Source organism: Furipterus horrens, unplaced genomic scaffold (genome assembly GCF_987537825.1).
Source record: "Furipterus horrens unplaced genomic scaffold, mFurHor1.1.pri manual_scaffold_9, whole genome shotgun sequence".
In the NCBI taxonomy this organism is placed as follows: Eukaryota; Metazoa; Chordata; class Mammalia; order Chiroptera; family Furipteridae; genus Furipterus; species Furipterus horrens.
In genome coordinates, this window is record NW_028327179.1 from 95,626,046 (window position 1) to 95,644,052 (window position 18,007).

Here is an 18,007-nt window from a genome sequence, read left to right on the forward strand (position 1 = left end):
GCCTTGGAGGTTGGGGCTCTGAGAGTTAAGGGTCAAACTTACATCACCACCCCTTCCTGACAAATAAACAGCGGGAAGATATTGGCCCCCATGCTTATCTCTTACCTCGGAAATATCTCTTACCTTTTCCTTGGTCAGCACAAGCAGGTGACCCAATATCTTCCTGTTGCCAATTAGCAAGAAGGCGTGGCCAACTGAGTTATCTTCTGCACTTTAACAGGTTATAGGTGGGCTTGCCAGTTAGCATTGTAATGTGAACTATATCACAAATGAGCATGGGATGTGGGGAGTTAAGAGGAAGCATAACCCAAAGAATAGAAAAATCTCGGGTAATAATAAATCTCCTTTCTTGATCTTTGGCCAAGGGCATTTTCCCTCTGAGAACCGCTCTTTTGTACTGGCAGGAAGATAAGGTGGGAAGTTCAAAAGGGTAGAAACCAAGTTTGTGTGTGTGTGTCCCTGAGAGAACTGAAAATACATGTTTTGCACACACAAAAAAACTGGTCCATTCATGTTCATAGCAGCATTGCTCACAATAGCCAAAAGGTAGAAACTCCCCAAATGTACATCGGCTAATGAGTGCACAAACATAATGTGCTATATTTAATGAATATCATCCAGCTATAAGAAGGAGTAAAGCACTGATCCCTGCAGATGCCTGAGACCTGCAACTACGTGGGTGAAATTTGAAAATATAATGCCAAGTGAAAGAAGGCAGGCACAAGTGGCCACATAGGATTTCCTTTCTATGAAATGTTCAGAATAGGCAAATTGATAGAAAGAAATAGATGAGGGGTTGCAGGGATGGGGGAGAGGAGCACGGGAAGGGACCACTACCGGATATGTGTCTTCTTTTGGAGATGATAAAAATGTTGTGGAGGCTGATAGCGGTGGAGGCTGCGCAACTCTGTGAATACACTAAAAGCCACGGAACCGTACACTTTAAAAGGTTGAGTTGAATGTCATGGAATGTAAATTATATTTCAATTTTTAAAGAACCACTCTTTGTTTAGCTAGCTCAAGGAGAAAAGAAAAATGTAGAAGATGTTGGTGACTCATTGAAACCAGGAGTGTGAGAGTATCAGGTTTGTAGGCTAGGTGGCCGGGGACAACAGCCCAATTACCGAGCAGAGGGTTCCCCTGCCACCACCCTTAGCACATATCTGGCAGCTTGTGCTCCCCCACCACAATACTGAGTGTAGGGTGCCAATGGGTCCCCTGTCCCTACTGTTTCTGAAACGATATCTCTTTACCATCGTGAATACCACATGGCACCTCCTTCACTTCTCCACTGTCCTCTGGGTCACAGGCATATCTCATCAGCTGAGTGCAGTCCACTGGCCTTGACCTTGGCTGAGAGGGAGCCCATGAAAGAGAATTTCCAGCCTCTCCCCTGGGGAGGTAGAATTCTCCAGCTGGGAAGTTCCTCAAGTATTGGAAGGCTTTTTTTAAAGGTGCCGATCGGTCAAAGAGCATGAGAATTTTCCAGTAGAAGTGTCTTCTGTTTTAAGGTTATATAGTTTCTATTTTAATGATGCTTCACCTTTTTAGAATAATTGGTGAGGAGGCTTATTTAAATTGATGAAGTGCTGAGTTATACCAAGATAACTTTGGGAGACAAGCATGCAGACAGGAACAGTGTGTTGAACCAAGAGCCACATATTCTTTCACTTCCTTATTCAACAAATTGCTATATGTTGTTAAATAGCTATGGATGTTGGGCAAAGTGCCAGCCAGAGGAGCTACAGCAGTGAAGGAGCTGTGTAAGACCGCTCTTGAGCTCTCGAGGCGATGTGGTCAGGCAAGCAACAATAATATTGTGTGGCATGCAAAGAAATTGGATACAAACAGAAAGCCAGAAGAGGCAGAGATGAAAACTCCACCTTCCCCTTTTGTTAACAAATGAAGCTTCCTCTAGAGCAAGGGCCTTTTATGGTCTGTAGGAAAAAGCGTTTTTCTCCTCCAATTGCCGCGGGCTTTACAGGGCAATAAATCAATCCCGGCAGAAGCTGGCTATGGCAGCCCAGCCACCTTTGCTCAGTGATCCTCAAGAACCCCTGAGGGGCAGGCACAGCAATTAAGAAGATACGGCTATGAGGTGAGTTCTTTTCCCCACGCAGGTGGTGCTTTGAAGAAGCTGTGTGCCTGTTTTCTTGTGAAATGTCCCTGTCTCCTTCTCTGCTAAGAGATTGGGACCACGCATACTTTTCTTCTGGGCCTGATATTTTCTTCCCTCTACCTAGACTAGGAGGAGAGGGGAAGAGCTAGTACGTGGAGTCATGGGCTGCCTGGAGACTAGGGGTGTGTGTGTGTGTGTGTGTGTGTGTGTGTGTGTGTTTGGGGGACAGATGGGGAAGGTCTAAAGTGTGAGGTTCCTCCCTCACTGGGAGAAACCAAAGAAGGAATAATCGGAGGAATTCCTTCTGGCAGCTAGCCGAAAGTGGCATGGGCTGAGTGTGGGATGAATGCATGGTTCCAGGCAGAGAGGGGTAGGGCTATACAATCATTAAGGGTTTCAATAACCACCTGCATTTTAATTATTCTAAAATTTTGTTTTGTTACGGCTACATAGGCGAGATTGAACACTCTGAAGCGGTGTATAAAGTTAAGCAAAGGATTTTTAATATTGGCCAGGAGTTGGGCAGACCCTGAGCGGGTCTCTAACATGCTCCAACCTACAATGGAGTCTAAACGCTGGGCTTTTATACTGGTGCAGTCTCTTTGTTTCTTCTTTGGTGGGAAACGGCCTTAGGAAGAGGGGGCTGGGCAGGACTGCAGGAATGTCTTGGCAGTAACAGGAACAGAAATTCGCAAGGCTAAAGGTTATCTTCGACGGCAGCATAGCTCTTCAGCCAGGGACAAACTCCCTGTGAGGCAATTTATTTTCAAAGGGCTAGACATTCTGCAAAGCACAACCTTCACAAATGTTATAAACCAGACACAAGCAAGCAAATGGGAGGTGATAGAGGCTGAAGTCCTTTTAGCTTGTAAATCACTAATTGCTATAACACTCCTTCTTACATTCCTTTTTCCAAGGCCTTTTAGCAAGTCCTTGCTACTTCTTACAAAGAACATTTAAAGCCCTTACATACTTACATATTGAAACTTTTTACAGGGAATATTTGGTGCCCCTACAGTTTGATACAGAAAAGTGGCTTTGAGCAGGGGGGGATTTCTAAGTAGGGAAGAATTTCTTCTACCTCGAGGATTCTCCACTCCTACCTGCTTCCTGGAGGGCAACAGTTGTCCTGGCAGGAAAGTACCAGGGACTGTCCCCAGAGTGTTCTGAGCCTCAGGGGCTGAACCTGCCTTGGGAGGACTAAGGAGCTGAGGAAGAAGTGCCTGCTTCTGGTTCGTAGAGGCTAGAAAGGAAGGGCCCCCCATGGAGAGGAGCAAAGGAGTCTAACCGATGCATAGTGAGTTTGCTGGGTTATTGAGTCATGGACTATAGGTTTAAGAAACTATATTAGGTATCGTGAGCATATGGGGGTGGGTGCCTTCACTTTCTGGTATTCCACCTCTAGATCTTGAAGCTCTGCAGGCTCCGTGACCTTGTGGAGAGAGTATTCAAGGACTAATTTGAGAAGCAGGACCACTCCTTGTTTTTCGCCTCAGTTCTGCTAATTGTGGTTAGACAGAATTCCTTAGCATCAATTTATAAAATGGGAATCTTGATGCCTGTGTTACCCTGAAAATAAAAAAAAGCAAAGTGAGAAGCAACGAGCGTTTATTTGAGATCACAGAATTGCAACTTGGGCACACAGATTCGGGCAGAAGCCCAAGGTGTGTCCCAATTTCAGGGTGAAGACGAGGCGGGTTTATGGGAACAGGAGGGGAGATTGTTACATGAATAGAGGAAAGGACTTTCTGTTGTTGTTAACAACTGAGTTACTTCTTAACAGACATGGCTGGTTACGAATTCTAAAGAATGTCTATAATAATTAGTACTGTGGTCAGGATACCTGCTTTCCTATAAATTTACAATCAGTTGTTTGTAAAACTGTGTTGCTATGACCCAGCCCAAAGGTTATTTTGCCCAGTTCCAACATTTCAAAGGTTCAAGGGCAAGACATGCTAGGTGATGTCTCTGGGATAACTTCTCTGACTCCATTTTCAAATTGCTGAACTTACGTCACCTTTCACACACGCGTCATCAACTTTGATGTAGGGGTTCTATGGGATTATAGCGACATGATATCGATCTTACGGGGATGCAAGTAAACCTCAGAATTATTGAGACAAGAGGAGAGACCCTTACTAGGTAGATTTAGGCTAATAGGAAGGACTAGCCAACGCACTCCAACTTCAATCCCAAACCCCAAACCCAACCCCACCCCCCTTGGAAAATTATTTGTAGATTCTTGCTTCTTGTCCCATTTTGCAATTAAAGGTACTTCTTTTCTCGGCTCGTTACACATTAACCTAAAGGTTGCCTTAATTAAAAAATGAAGCTGTATGTATATGAAAGTACTTTTAGAAATGTTCATGGCATTGGGCTGGGTTTGAGGTGAGCAGGGATACATGGAAATGAAAATGTAAAGGAGAAGGGAGGTTGAAAAAGGAGAGAGAGAGAGAGAGAGAGAGAGAGAGAGAGAGAGAGAGAGAGAGGAGAGAGAGAGAGAGAGACTTTTTTGTCCACAGGATTTATAGGTTATCTCTACACAAATGTCAGTTTGGTGTGGCCAGAAAGAAAGAGGCTGGACAGCTGGGTGTGGGAGGTGTCACAGTGACCTTTGATGATAAAGCTAAAGAGTTCCTATTTTATCTGGAGACCCACTGAAGATTTGAATATGGGCAAACCTAATGACCCTGTGTGTGGGAAGGTCCCTTCAGCTGCAGTGTGTTGAGTGGATACCGGGGGCAGAAAGGGTGGAAATGGGGGGGCAGGAGGGGAAGCTGTGCTCACAGTTCAGGCTGGAAATGATGGTCTGAGCAGAGCAGTTCCAGGACAAAGGCAGGGGAAGGAGCAGAAGGGACAGGTATCGCTCCCCTCGTCTGCCTGATCTGGGAACTGGCTGTGAGAACTCACAGAAAAGAGTGGTGTCAAAAAAACATTACCCAGGATTTTAAAGAAACCGTGATTCTTTTCCTCACAGCATGAATTATTTGGGGAGCAGCCAGTTTGGCAGAACTGGCAGAAGGGGAAACTGGGATGTTGGGAGAAATGCATTCACGTTTAAACATGTCAAACTTGGGTAAGTCTGTGGGACACCCAAGGGAGGCATCCCATGAGCAATTGAATACGTGGATCTAAATCTCTGAGCTGGAAATCCAGGTCGGGTTGCCCTCGGTTGTTATATGAAGTCGGATGAGTGGTGAAAATTGCTCAAGAAGAGTGGGGAAGGGACCTGGGAGAATAACACAGGGGCAGCAACGTGCAGTAAAATAGGGACTGCGAAGGGAACTGGAGGGGAACGGGAAAAGGAGGTGATAGCCCTGAGGCGGAATGATACCCAGGAATCCTACTGTAGAGAATTTGGAACAGGAGGGCATGCTCCAGCAATTTCTGTGGAATGCAAGCAGCAGAAGCCACCCCAGTAACCTAGGAGGACGCTGGCGCTGCCTGTGTGGAATTGTCTCTTTGGAAAGTTTGCCGTGAAAGGAGAAAGGAAGCTATGGTACCTAGAAAAGAAGAACGCAGAGTCAGCAAGAGACTGTAGGGTGACCTGGGATATATTTATGAGGGAAAAGAGTGAGTCAGAGAGAGAGTTTGGTAACGCAAGGAAGAGGAAGCGTCATTGGCGCAACAAGGTTTGTTTGTTTCTTTTTGAATACTAATCATTTATTTTATGTTTTAAATTTTAGTTTTTATTTAAGTATAGCCATACACTCTCATATTGGCTATATTAGTTTCAGCTGTACCATATACTGAGTCAACATTTTGATATCTTACAATGTGATTGTCCCACTAACTCTAGCAATCATCTGTCACCGTGTCAACTTAATACGATATTATTGAACAAGATTTTTGAGAAATTCAAAGGCAAGAGGAGAGAAACCCCTCCACAGAGAAAAGGGGGGAAACGTAAGTGTACCTGGAAATGGGAAATTTTCATAGAGTAGCCCCGGTTGAGAAGCAAGGAGATGAAATCATCCCTGCAAGACGGTTCTTTTGTTTACGATGCTGGGGAGTAAGGGGGTGGGGCTTGAAAAGAAAGATCGTGTTTGGAATTTCTGCTGTGCCCCGTGGGAGGCACTGGCGAGGTGGTCAGTCTACCTGCCGGCCAGGCCTGGGGTGTCCGAGAGGCTAGGAACCCAATGCGTCTACACCAGCCAAGTGGATGAACCCCGAAGGCAGGTGATTGGATGTTCACTGGATAAGTTCAGGCGGCAGACAAGGTAGCAAGGAAGATTAGAGCAACAACAGGTAGTGAAGCCTATGTCCTAGGGAAAAAGCCAGGAAAGGCTAAAAGATGAAAATAAAATGAGAAAACAGAAGGCTCAAAATGATTGGATGATAAGGTAACGATGCAGGGAGAGTAAAAGGACAGGAGCTTCTGACCAGTAAATAGGAAGCAGAGGCGAAGAGTCCGGCGTGAAACTGGAGGGCGATAAATCCCTGGCTGTTGCCTACGCATAGGCTGACGAGAACGGAGTGGCGATGTGAGTCACCCAAGTTAAAGGAGGCATGGAATTGTGAGCTCTATCTGCGAGGCTACATTTTCTACAATTAGTAAATAAAACTGAGAACACCTCCTGAATCTGACCACCTTTGGCAGATGAAGAAACACACAACCAAATCGCTAAAATATCCATCCGTGAGTGGGAAAACCAGGACAAGAATCAAGTCCTTTGATTTTCCTCTAGCACGCCAACTATTTAAAAACTCAGATCTGTGCCTGCTCTTCAGGCTCCTGGGAACCACCAGATTTCTACAGGTTTATATGCTGTGGTCATTCAAGCAAGCCTTACGCTGGAGATCGGGATTAGGTTCATTTTTGTTACCAGACTTTAAAAAGGATTAGTGGTCTCTAGACAGTTCCACGCCTCAGCATCATGGCACGAGAACCGGGAAAAGAAGACTTGGATTCGGGTTTTGCTACTTTCCCCCTCCCTGACTGCGTCCTGCTCTGTGCTTCCAGGATGGATGTGAAGGTCAAAGTGGCGCCTGAAAGGGCTTCCTGAGCCCTCTCAGCCTCTCATCTCTCTTTCTCTTGGGCTCCATTCCTCTTCTCCTTCTCTCCCTCCAATTCCTCATGTTGGATAAATATTTTTTTCCCCTTGGACAATACTCTATCTCACTACAGACAAAAAAAGCAAGAGCCCTAGAGGTGTTGCATGCCATCTTGCAAAAGAGTGCCCAATCTTTTTTTAAAATCCTCACCCAAGGATATGTTTGTTAATTTTAGTGAGAGGGGAAGGGAGGGAAAGAAGGAAGGAGAGAGAGAGAGACAGAGAGACAGAGAGAAATCGATGTGATAGAGAAATATTGATTGGTTGCCTCCTGTACGTGTCCTGACTAGGGATCGAACCCACAACCTAGGTATGTGCCCTGACCGGGAATCGAAACTGCAAACTTTTGGTGCATAGGACGATGCTCCAACCAACTGAGCCACTCGGCCAGGGCAGGAGTTCCCGTTCTAATCATGATGCCTCTCTATCCTTTTCCAGTGATGGGGCCCTGTGGCCTGCTTTAACCCTATTATCTGTGTCCGTCTAGATGGCGAGGAATCTCAGTGTGTTGGAAGTCCTTCTCATCATCTTCTTCCTCATTGTATCTGCTGTGGATATCATTCTGGTTGTGTTGTTGAGCATACCTCCAGGTAAGGGAGATGCTTGTGGCTGCTGGGTTGGAGGGACTGGTACAGGAAGTCCCTCCTGGGTGCCAAAGAAATCCTTTTGATTCCTTCACTCTTGGGCATGCCACCATGTCGCATCACTTAAACTTCACACCCATAACTAACTTAAGCCGGTCTCTAAAAGATATGCTCTTTTTCTGCAACTTAACCTTGAATGCTAGGGACATGCAGGGTCTCCTGGGTCCCATCTGAAGCAAATTTAACAAGAGGCACAATTAGGCTCATTCAATGCCTGTTTTTCAACCTAGAGTCATGAAATAATAGCGCCTTCAAGGAGAAAGGACCGTGGAGGTAACAGTGCCCAAGCCCATTACCTTATGGAAAAGGAAATTAGGTTACAGGGAAGTCGAGGGCTGATGCACTTGGCCTACCTGCATCAATTACAATCAGCTTCCAGCCCATATTCTGATTGGAATAGCTGATTTCTTCAGAGATACCATTGAAACTTTTTTTTCTCTCTTTCACAGAAGCATCAAACAGAATGCCTCCTCCTCCAAACACATGTCATACTCTAAATAAGAAAAAAATATGTAATCCACATTAGACTCAACGTATGTAATACAAAAACCTATTCTCAATTAAAATGAATTTGAGGTTTCTTCTGCTTGACACAGCTCACTGTATAAATGTAGATTAAGCATGTAGTAAAAAGAAATTATACTGATCGCAGAACACTACCTACTCAATCTCTTCACCACTCTCCACAGTAAATTAAAGACTTTCTAGGGACCATTACAACCTTGAAAGATGATTTGAAATCCATTGACATAAATTCTTTTCGGCCTATTATTACTTTTTCCCTATAAAACTTTTTTGGGAGTAGCAAGTCCCATGAGATTACTATCCAGTGTATATGAATCAGTAGTTTCTTTCATTTAACATAAAATTAGATCCTCATATCTCATTCCTTCTAAACCGCACTCTAATTCATGTAGAATATTTCCAATGTTAATTGTTTTACACAGCAGACTCCTGATGTGTTTTTTGAAGATATATTTTTATGGGTTGTAAAGGAGTTTTTATTTAATTTTTTGTCATGATAAGAACACTTAAAAGGAATTTATCCTCTTAATGTTTTTCAGTGTGTAGTACAGCATTGTTACCTATAGGCACAATTATAGAATTTATTCATTTTGCATAACTGCAATTTTATATGTGTTAATTAACAAGAACCCATTTCTCCCTTCCCCCAGCCCCTGGCAGCTATCATTCTATTTTTTGCTTCTGTGACTTTGACTACTTTTGATACATTATATAGGTGGAATCATATAACATTTGTCCTCTGTGTCTGGCTTATTTCACCCAGCATAGTATCTTCAAGCTTCGTTCAAACTGTTGCAAATGACCAGATGCTTTTCTTTCTTAAAGCTGGACAATATTTCATTTCCTGTAGTAATATTCCACCTATATATCATACTTTCTATAGTTCTATTTTAAATTTTTTGAGGAACCTCTATAATGTTTTCCGTAATTGCTGCCCCAGTTTGTATCATTCCCTCTGTTAGTACACACAGGTTCCAGTTTCTCCACACCCTCACCAATTTCCATTATCTTTGTTTTTTTTTTAATAATAGCCACCCTAACAGGTGAGCTGATGTCTCATCATGGCTTTGCTTTAAATGTCCCTGATGATTAGTGACATTGAGCATCTTTTCACGTACCTGTAGGCCATTTGTATGTCTTCAGAGAAATGTCAATTCAAGTCTTTAACCCATTTTTTAAATAAGGTTAATCATTTTTGTTATTTTTATTTCTGATATTGACTTGTAGGAGTTCCTTATATATTTTAGAAATTGTCCCTTTTCAGATACATGGTTTGCAAACATTTTCTCCCATTCCTTAGGCCTCCTTTTTGTTCTTTCGATGTTGGTTGGCTGGTTGTTGGTTGGTTGGTTTTGGGTGTGCAGAAGCTTTTTAGTTTGATGTAGTCCCCTTGGTCAATTTTTGCTTTCTAAAAAATTTAAATATCTATACAAACAAGTGTAGAGCCATAAAGGCAGTAGAGGTGTTTTGAAGCCTTCTCTAAATAACAGCCAAAGGTATTCGAAGGCATCTATTATGCCCACAGTGACCGTGGCCTCAAACTTCAGATGAAATTTGGGTTTTGGATGCTCATGGGGCCCACGGAAGCCGATCCTACTTCTGATGTTATAGGGAAGGGGAGGGGTTTCCACAGAGGGTAGAGAAGCTAAAGAGAATAACCAATGTTCAGTGAGTCTTATTTTCAAATGGGGACCATAACATCTTCCCAGTTTATCTCACAGATTGTTGAAAGGGAGTGGAAAAAACAACAACACACAAAAAAATTGTGGAACAACTGATGTTCACAGGTAACACGAATAATGTTGGATCCCTACCTGCTATCATATATGAAAATTAATTCAAAATGGATCAAAGTTGAAACTTAAGAGCCAAAAATATAAAACACAGGTATAAATATCTGTGACTTCCTGTTAGGCAACAGTTTCTTAGATATGCCACTGCAAACAGAGCAACCGAAGCTAAAAGAGGCAACTTGAACTTCAAAATTGAAAGACGTTGTGCTTCAAAGGACACTATCAAGGAAGTATAAAGACAGCCCACTGAATGAGAGAAATTTTTGCAAATGACATAGCTGATAGTGGTCTAGTATTTGGAATATATAAAGGAAACCTTACAGGTCAAAAATAAAAATAAAAATAACCCAATTTTTAAAATGAGCAAAGAATTTAAACAGACATTTTTTTTTTCATAGACGATCAGCAAATGCCCTATAAGCCATGAAAAGATATTCAGCATCATCGGTATTATAGGAAATGCAAGTCAAAATGAAACACCCTTCATACCCTTATAAAAATGCAGACAGTAACAAGTGTTATCAAAGACAGTGCAGCCACTCTGGAAAAGAGATGGGCAGTTCCTCATAAAGTTAAAGGTAGACTCAACCATATTACTTAGCAATTCCACTTCCAGATATAGAACCAAGATCATTTAAAATATACGTTCTACGTTCACACAAAAACTTGTATGTGAATGTTTATGGAAGAATTCTGTATAATAGTCCAAAAATGGAAACAACCCAAATGTGCATCAACTAATGAATAGATTTAAAAAGTTTATAGCCATCCAATGGAATATGATGCGGTCATAAAAAGAAACGAAGTACCGTTATACGCTGTACAAAGGATCAACTTTGAAAACATTAGGCCAAAAAAAGAAATGAGATGCTAAAGGCTATTTATTTTATGATTTCATTGATATGAGATGTTCAGAATAAGAAATCCATACAGTCAGAAAGTAGGTTAGTATTTACCAGGGACTGGGAGAAGAGGGAAACAGTGTGACCACCAGTGGGTGTGTGATTTCTTTGGTGGTTAGTGAAAATGCCTGGAATTGGGTAGCAGTGATTGGTTGCACAATTTTTTTAAATATAAAAAAAAAAAACCATTGAATTGTACACTTTAAAGGGTGAGTTTCATGATATATGAATTACACTTCAATAAAACCCAGCTGAATGGAAAGAGAATGTGTTTAACGCTCAGAGGACATACACAGATGTCGGTACCAGCCACTAGTGACCGTCGACTGGAGAACTGCCGAACGCCTGTCATGTCACTGCCTGCTCCCTTCCTGGAACTGTGATTATGCTACAGATGCTTAACTTTGTGCTTTAATTCCTTCACAGATACTTCATTCATTCCACAGTGCCCGGCGATTCCCGAATCCGAAAGGATAGACTGCGCACCTGGTCAGGTGGTGACAGAGGTCAGAGAAATGGGCTCCTTGCTGTTGACCTGCTGGGTTTTATTTATGAGAACTGAGTATGTAAAGTGGCAGGAGGGTGGTGGTGGAGTGGCTTACAGGCCTCTGATGTGTTTGGAGTTATTTCTTCCTTGCCTTATTGAATTAAACAACTGAAACAACATCACTGTGGAAATGGGGGAGTAGGGTGGGCTAAGGGGAAGAGGAGGAGGAACTAACAAGAGTGTTGGTCCATTGAGTCTGAAGTCCAGAGTGGAGGGAAGTCCCCAGAGTGGTTAAATGTGTCATGAGTGCAATTCCAAGGGTTTTTGTGGGCTAGACCACGTGTGCCTTGAGAATAGAGGCCACCAAGGACACAAGGATGATTGAGGTACATGTTGAACTCAGTGACTTGTTATAACAAGAGCCTTCTGAAATCATATTATTGGCAAGAGCGCTCAATGAACATGTGCTAAAAAAACATAGATTTTCTCCCTGAGTAGCTTCTACAAGAATATCAGCTATTTGAATCCTGCTAGTTTTGATCAAGAGCTTTACAATAAAAGGTTGTATACACTTAGGTTTTATTCCTTTGTTTCATATTTTATATTCTATACCCCATAATAACCTATTGGGATAAAAATAAGTACTGCATTACATTTCAGGTTAAAATTAGGCAATATTGACATCTCAGCAAGTTTGAATCTTCCCACTTTAAAAACATACAAGGTTTCTCCAGTTTAACTCATATACATATACATATATATTTCTCAACTGAGTTTTATGTTTTTCTTAATGTGCATTTTATTACATTCACATTATGAAGATTTTTCCTAGATATGTCATATGCATAGTTTCTATTGTAAATACAATCCATCATATTTTCTCAGTGGTGCTAGTCTGTGTTATTGTGATGGCCTTGAAAATGGAAAAAGAATAAGGAAATACATAGGGGTGGGGCAAAAGTAGGTTCACAGTTGCTTGCAGGGAAAATAATACAATAATTAATAAATAATAATACAAAGAATAAACCATGTTTTGCATACTCACAACTGTAAACCTAGTTATGCCCCACCCTGTGTATCTCCCACAGGTTTGACGTTTGATTTCTGGGAAAGTGATGATGGCTTAAAACTGAGAGGGGTGTTAGGGAAGGCTGCATGCAAAAATAACTGGGTTTGCTTGAATGTACTGGACTCTCGTCTCCTTGACTTTTATAGAGGTCTATAAACTTTGGAACAATTTATGGCAGTGAAACTGACCTTTTGAACTCTGCAGACCTCAGTTTCAGAGATAGCAGAAATACTTCAAGTGTGTCTCCAACTTAGGAGGATCAGTTCTCCAGAGGTTCCCAGTACCCCCAAACTCCTCCTCCACTGAGTCCCTCAGCCTTTTCTTATCTGAATATAATTTGCATATATGGAGAACAAATGAATGCATTTAAGATTTTATAGTTATAATGTGATTGCTTTGTTTATAACAGGCATGGAACACTGAAATAAGTTATATTCCTGCTGTGGATTTTCACAGCAATTACATCAGATGTTAGGGTCTAAAATACTTGTCAGTACCATACCTCTTCCAAGTGAGCAGTGTTGTGATGTGTTCTTTTTTTAATCACAAAATCTGTATGGATACATTCTTTTAATAAGAAAGATTCAGCTGTTATAGTTATGTAAAGAAAAAACAAGGATGTCCTATTCATAGTTTCCTTTCTATGTCCAAATGCCCTCCCCAGAGTCAGTCAGTAGCTTGGTATGTAGTCTTCCCTTGGTCTTCTTATGCTTTTGCATATATTTATATGTTTGGCACATATATTTATGTATTTTTACACAGATTTGATCATAAGGTATATTTTATAATTTGTTTTTTTAAATTTAGGACATTTAAATTTACCATCTTGTTATATTTTTTAAATAGTTTGCTTCTGTTTAAATGATCATATGATTTTCTTCTGTCAATGTCAATTACATTCAAAGATGTCTTAATTTTGAACCATTCCAGCTTTCTCTTGATAATCCTAACTTGGCTATTATGCATTGATTTTTAATGCACTAATGAATTCAAATCTAATATTTAATTAAACATATACACCATGTTTTTAAGTGAAATTGGCTGACTATATATTTTTGCTTAATTGTTTATTTGGACTTTTCTTGCCTAGTTTGTTGTTAGAATTATTCTGGTTTAATAAAATGAGTCAGGAAAGTTTCTGCCTTTGCCTATGTCCTGAAAACATATGGATATATAATATGAGAATATTCTATTCCTCAAATTATCTGGGCAAGATATTATTTTTTTAGGAAACTATCTTTGGTGACTTTTTATAGTTTCCCATGGATACTAGTTCATTCAGGGTTTTCTACCTCTTCTCTTCTAATTTTCTTTATTTAATATTTTACTCTTTAAAGGTTCAAATCACATTTTCACATTCGTTGGCAAATATATATACAAATAGTTGTCTCATAATTATTATTTGTGTTAAAACATTATCTGTATCTCATGTCATTCCCCATTTTTGTTTCTAACCATGTTTGTCTCCCCTTCTTTTTGTGAAAATAGGATTTGTTAAGAAATATACATATTTTTTTGATCTTTTCCTTTAGATTTATTGATCTGCCAAACTAAAAGCAAAACATGTCCTCACACTGTAGTAATTATCAGTGTGGAATTGCAGCAGGAATTGATGCATATGGCACTGGAATATAATGGAACATCTCCAACTGCCTATTCATATTCTCATATGTGTGCCCTTAAATTTGGTTTATAATAAAAGTGGCATTTCAAATCAGCAGTGGAAACAAGGTCAATTTCATTAATGGTGCCTGCTGACCCCACTGTGTCATGTGACCTTAGATGAATACCTGTAACAGAACAGACGCTCATTTCCTGTTTTAATCTCCACCCTGACTTGGCTCAGAGCACTGATTTTTCTCTTGTGTTTTAGGCCATGAATACATTTTCCCTGGAGTTAGTGAAATCTCTTTTCTATATTGCAGGAGTTTCATAATAGTCCGGTCTGCCATATTGCATATTTTGCTGTTTTGTAATGAATTTATATATCTTTCTTAATGGCATTTCTGTCAACTGCTTGTAAATTTGGGTGAAGAGGTGGGTGTCTGTTTATTTCAGCATTTGGATTCAGTTGGCCATCCATTTACTTTATTATAACAAAACGATTTTTATCTAAGTTCATCTGAAAGTTGTAGGGCCTTTAGAAAATACATCTCACCAAATAATGCTAATTTAAAAAATCCTAGTCTGTAAGTTTGCTCAAGGCAAGAACTGTGTCTTATTTATCTACATTCTTAGTTCCTTGTCTGGTAGGTAATAAATGCATATTGGATAGCCAGATAAATGTATAAATAAAAGAAGAATGAATAAATGAATGAAAGAATTATGTGCTATTTTAAATCCTTCCTGGAAGAAAATGGTTATAAATTAATAGACGTATAATACTTCTTTCATTTCATGGAATGCTAACTCTGTGCCATTGTTACAGGAAATCTGCAGGTGGCAACGTAAGTGCTGCTGGAAGCCTGTGGCAGACACCAATGTCCCCAGGTGCTTCTTTCCCAGGACCTGGGGCTATGAAGTCAAACAGAACAAGACACAGCAACCCACAGGTGAGCACTGTTTTTCCCACCAGCTCTTTACAACCAGATAAGCTTATTGCAAAATAAAGGCTTCTCTCTTCTCTCCCTCTCTCTCAGTCTCTCTCTCTCTCTCTGCTCCCTCGCCCCTAGGGTTTACTGCCAAGTTGCAAAGATTGCCATCCCCATCTCTCTTTGGAAATGATATCACTGACGTCCTCTTCACAGCTGAGTATCAGACGTCCAACCGTTTTCACTTTAAGGTCAGTTTGGTAGTTATCATCAACTGTATCTCTGAAGAAAACAGGGCCTGTATGCCGGGTTCAGCTCACTCTCCTTTATTCACTGCACAGATGTGTGGAGACAGAGTGTACCTCTGTTCCTCTCTGCCCCGATCTCCAGATTTGACGGACAGGCTAATTTTTATTTGATGGATGATGTATGATTGGGGGATTTCTTCTCAGGAAACACAGGGTCAGGAATGAGAAGCCATTCTCTTTGGGGACTGTGTGGAATGAGACTATTTTGTAGCTCTACAGGAAATGCTGTTATCTGGAGTTGTGCCTTCTGTATTTTTTTCTGACAGATCACCGATTTCAATAACATGCGCTATGAAGTCCCTCGTGAAATTCTTAAGCCATTTAATAACGCTACTCCTGCCACCAACTTGAACTATAGCATCGAGGTCACTGATGAACCCTTCAGCATCAAAATAGTGAGGACGAGCAACAACAAAGTCTTGTGAGCTTTTCAACCCTCTTTGCATATCTTTGAACACACAGTCCAAATGTCACTCATTCTGACTTCCTGTGGGCGGGCAATCAGCTAAGTATAATTGAGAAAATGATCGAAGCGCAGAAAAATGTTAAAGCATTTAGTACCAATCATTAACACTGTTACAGACCAACAAAACCCTAACATGCAATGTGCTGCTTTGCTGAGTTATAGAAATACTCTTGTGGTTCATGTGTATTATGAAATAGGGAATTTTATTGTTTTGGATTACCCTTCACGCTGGCAGTCAACTTCACTGATCGTCATTCCAAGTTATTATTTCCTGAGAAACTTACCATCGAGCAGCTAATGATAGCCTGAGCTTAAATCACAAATTGTCCTGGAGGAATTACAAGCATTAATGTCAGTAGAAGCTGTATTCAGATGCTGGTCTGCATATATCACCGGCCTGCTGAGTACTGAGGGGCAGCACTTCCCCCCCTCCACCTCAGTTCCCTTGTCCACAGAAAAAGAGGCAGAATGTCACTGTCGCTACGTGTCCCGAGGTAATGCTTATAACGCGCCCAGTGTAGTGCATTCATAAAGTGGGCGCACAGAAAATGTAAGGTCACGTCTGCTCAAGCCACACTCACCCCACTTGAGTTTCTAGTCTCACGTCTGCAGTGTTATGCTCCTCTAGAACTAAAGAACCAGAAACACCCTAGACAGGTCTTCAAAAGTGTGAGAGTGGCCCTGGCTGCTGTGGCTCAGTGGATTTATTTGTTTGTTTCTTTATTTATTTGTAGAGAGAGGGGAAAGGAGAAAGAGAGGGAGAGAAACATCATTGTGCGGTTGCCTCTCACTCGCGCCCCCAACTGGGGACCTGACGTGCAACCTAGTCATGTGCCCTGACTAGGAATCGAACCAGTGACACTTGGCTCACAGGCCGACACTCAATCCACTGAGCCACAGCAGCCAGGGGAAAAAAAAAAATCTTTAAAAAAAGCGTGAAAGTAGATGGTAGGACCTGAAAGCACTGTTCTTGGAGTGGCAGGACAGAAGCGGACTGTTGCCTGACAGCAGGAGCCGGTGCTAACTCCCGTCCTTCCTCCATGGCTCAGGTTGGACACGGGCATCGGGCCCCTGCTGTTCTCCGAGCAGTACCTGCAGCTGTCCTTCCGGCTGCCGAGCGCCAACGTGTATGGCCTGGGAGAACACGTGCACGGGCAGTACCGCCACGACATGAACTGGAAGACCTGGCCCATCTTCACCCGGGATGCCACCCCCACCAAGGTGAGGGTCCCCTCCTCCTGACTGCTTGCTGTAAGGAAGACCTTCTCTCCTTTCCGGGAAATAACCTACAGAGACAGGCAACCCGTAGAGCAAAGTGACGTACGGAGGGACATCCGTTGACTGTTGTGCCCAATTTAGATCTGGCTGTGTTGACGAGTACTAGTTCTTGAGTTTTATAAACTCACACTACTAATATATGAACTTTTAAAAACATTTTATGTTTTAACGAAATATCATTGAACAACTATATTATAGTTAGTTTGCCTCCCTCTCCACCTTCCTTCCATCCTTCCTTTCCTTTCCTTCTTTCTTCTTAGCATTTTGATTTAACCTGCATTCTACCCAAGTGCTGATGCCATAACTTTTTCTGGTTATAATTTTAAATCTGGCCTAACTTTGCATAGGTCCATCGATCTTCTCTATTTTGCATGTCATGTCGATTCTCTTTCTCCCCTCCTGAAATTTAGCATCATCAGTACTGTCGCCCTAGATACCAAGGACTACTTTTGCAACATCACATAGGAAGCTTCTGAAAAGCTTTATGTATGTTCTAATCTCGTATCTTCTATTTTTCCATCTCTTACAATTACACACGTGATCTCTTTTTATAGCACTGTTGTCATCAGAGCTCTGTGACAGGTTTAACATATCTTTTTCATTTAAAAAAATTTAAAACTTTATTACTATCTATTATATGTTAATTGCAGAAAGAGTGGAAAATACAGTTAGGCATAAAGAGGAAATTCAAAATTTCTCATAATATCATCATCTTCTGCTCACATTTTATTATATGTTGTTGCAACTATTTTCCAGTTTTTTAAAAATAATTTGATTGTGGTATAACACATACCATAAAATTCACTTGTTTTAAGTGTACAATGTGATGAT

The 18,007-nt window shown here is 41.2% G+C and overlaps 1 protein-coding gene across 1 annotated transcript in view; it reads left to right on the forward strand.

Moving 5' to 3' along the window:
* The first annotated feature begins 2,056 nt into the window (after window positions 1-2,056).
* The window catches only part of LOC150002246 (putative maltase-glucoamylase 2), a 69,980-nt gene continuing 54,029 nt past the window's right edge, over window positions 2,057-18,007 (forward strand). The window contains exons 1-7 of the mRNA XM_090286907.1: window positions 2,057-2,098; window positions 7,661-7,763; window positions 11,464-11,543; window positions 15,022-15,145; window positions 15,266-15,375; window positions 15,699-15,853; window positions 16,948-17,119. Of these exons, the coding sequence (XP_090143033.1) occupies window positions 7,661-7,763; window positions 11,464-11,543; window positions 15,022-15,145; window positions 15,266-15,375; window positions 15,699-15,853; window positions 16,948-17,119 (744 nt within the window). The 5' untranslated portion in view covers window positions 2,057-2,098. The remainder of the gene's footprint in view (window positions 2,099-7,660; window positions 7,764-11,463; window positions 11,544-15,021; window positions 15,146-15,265; window positions 15,376-15,698; window positions 15,854-16,947; window positions 17,120-18,007) is intronic.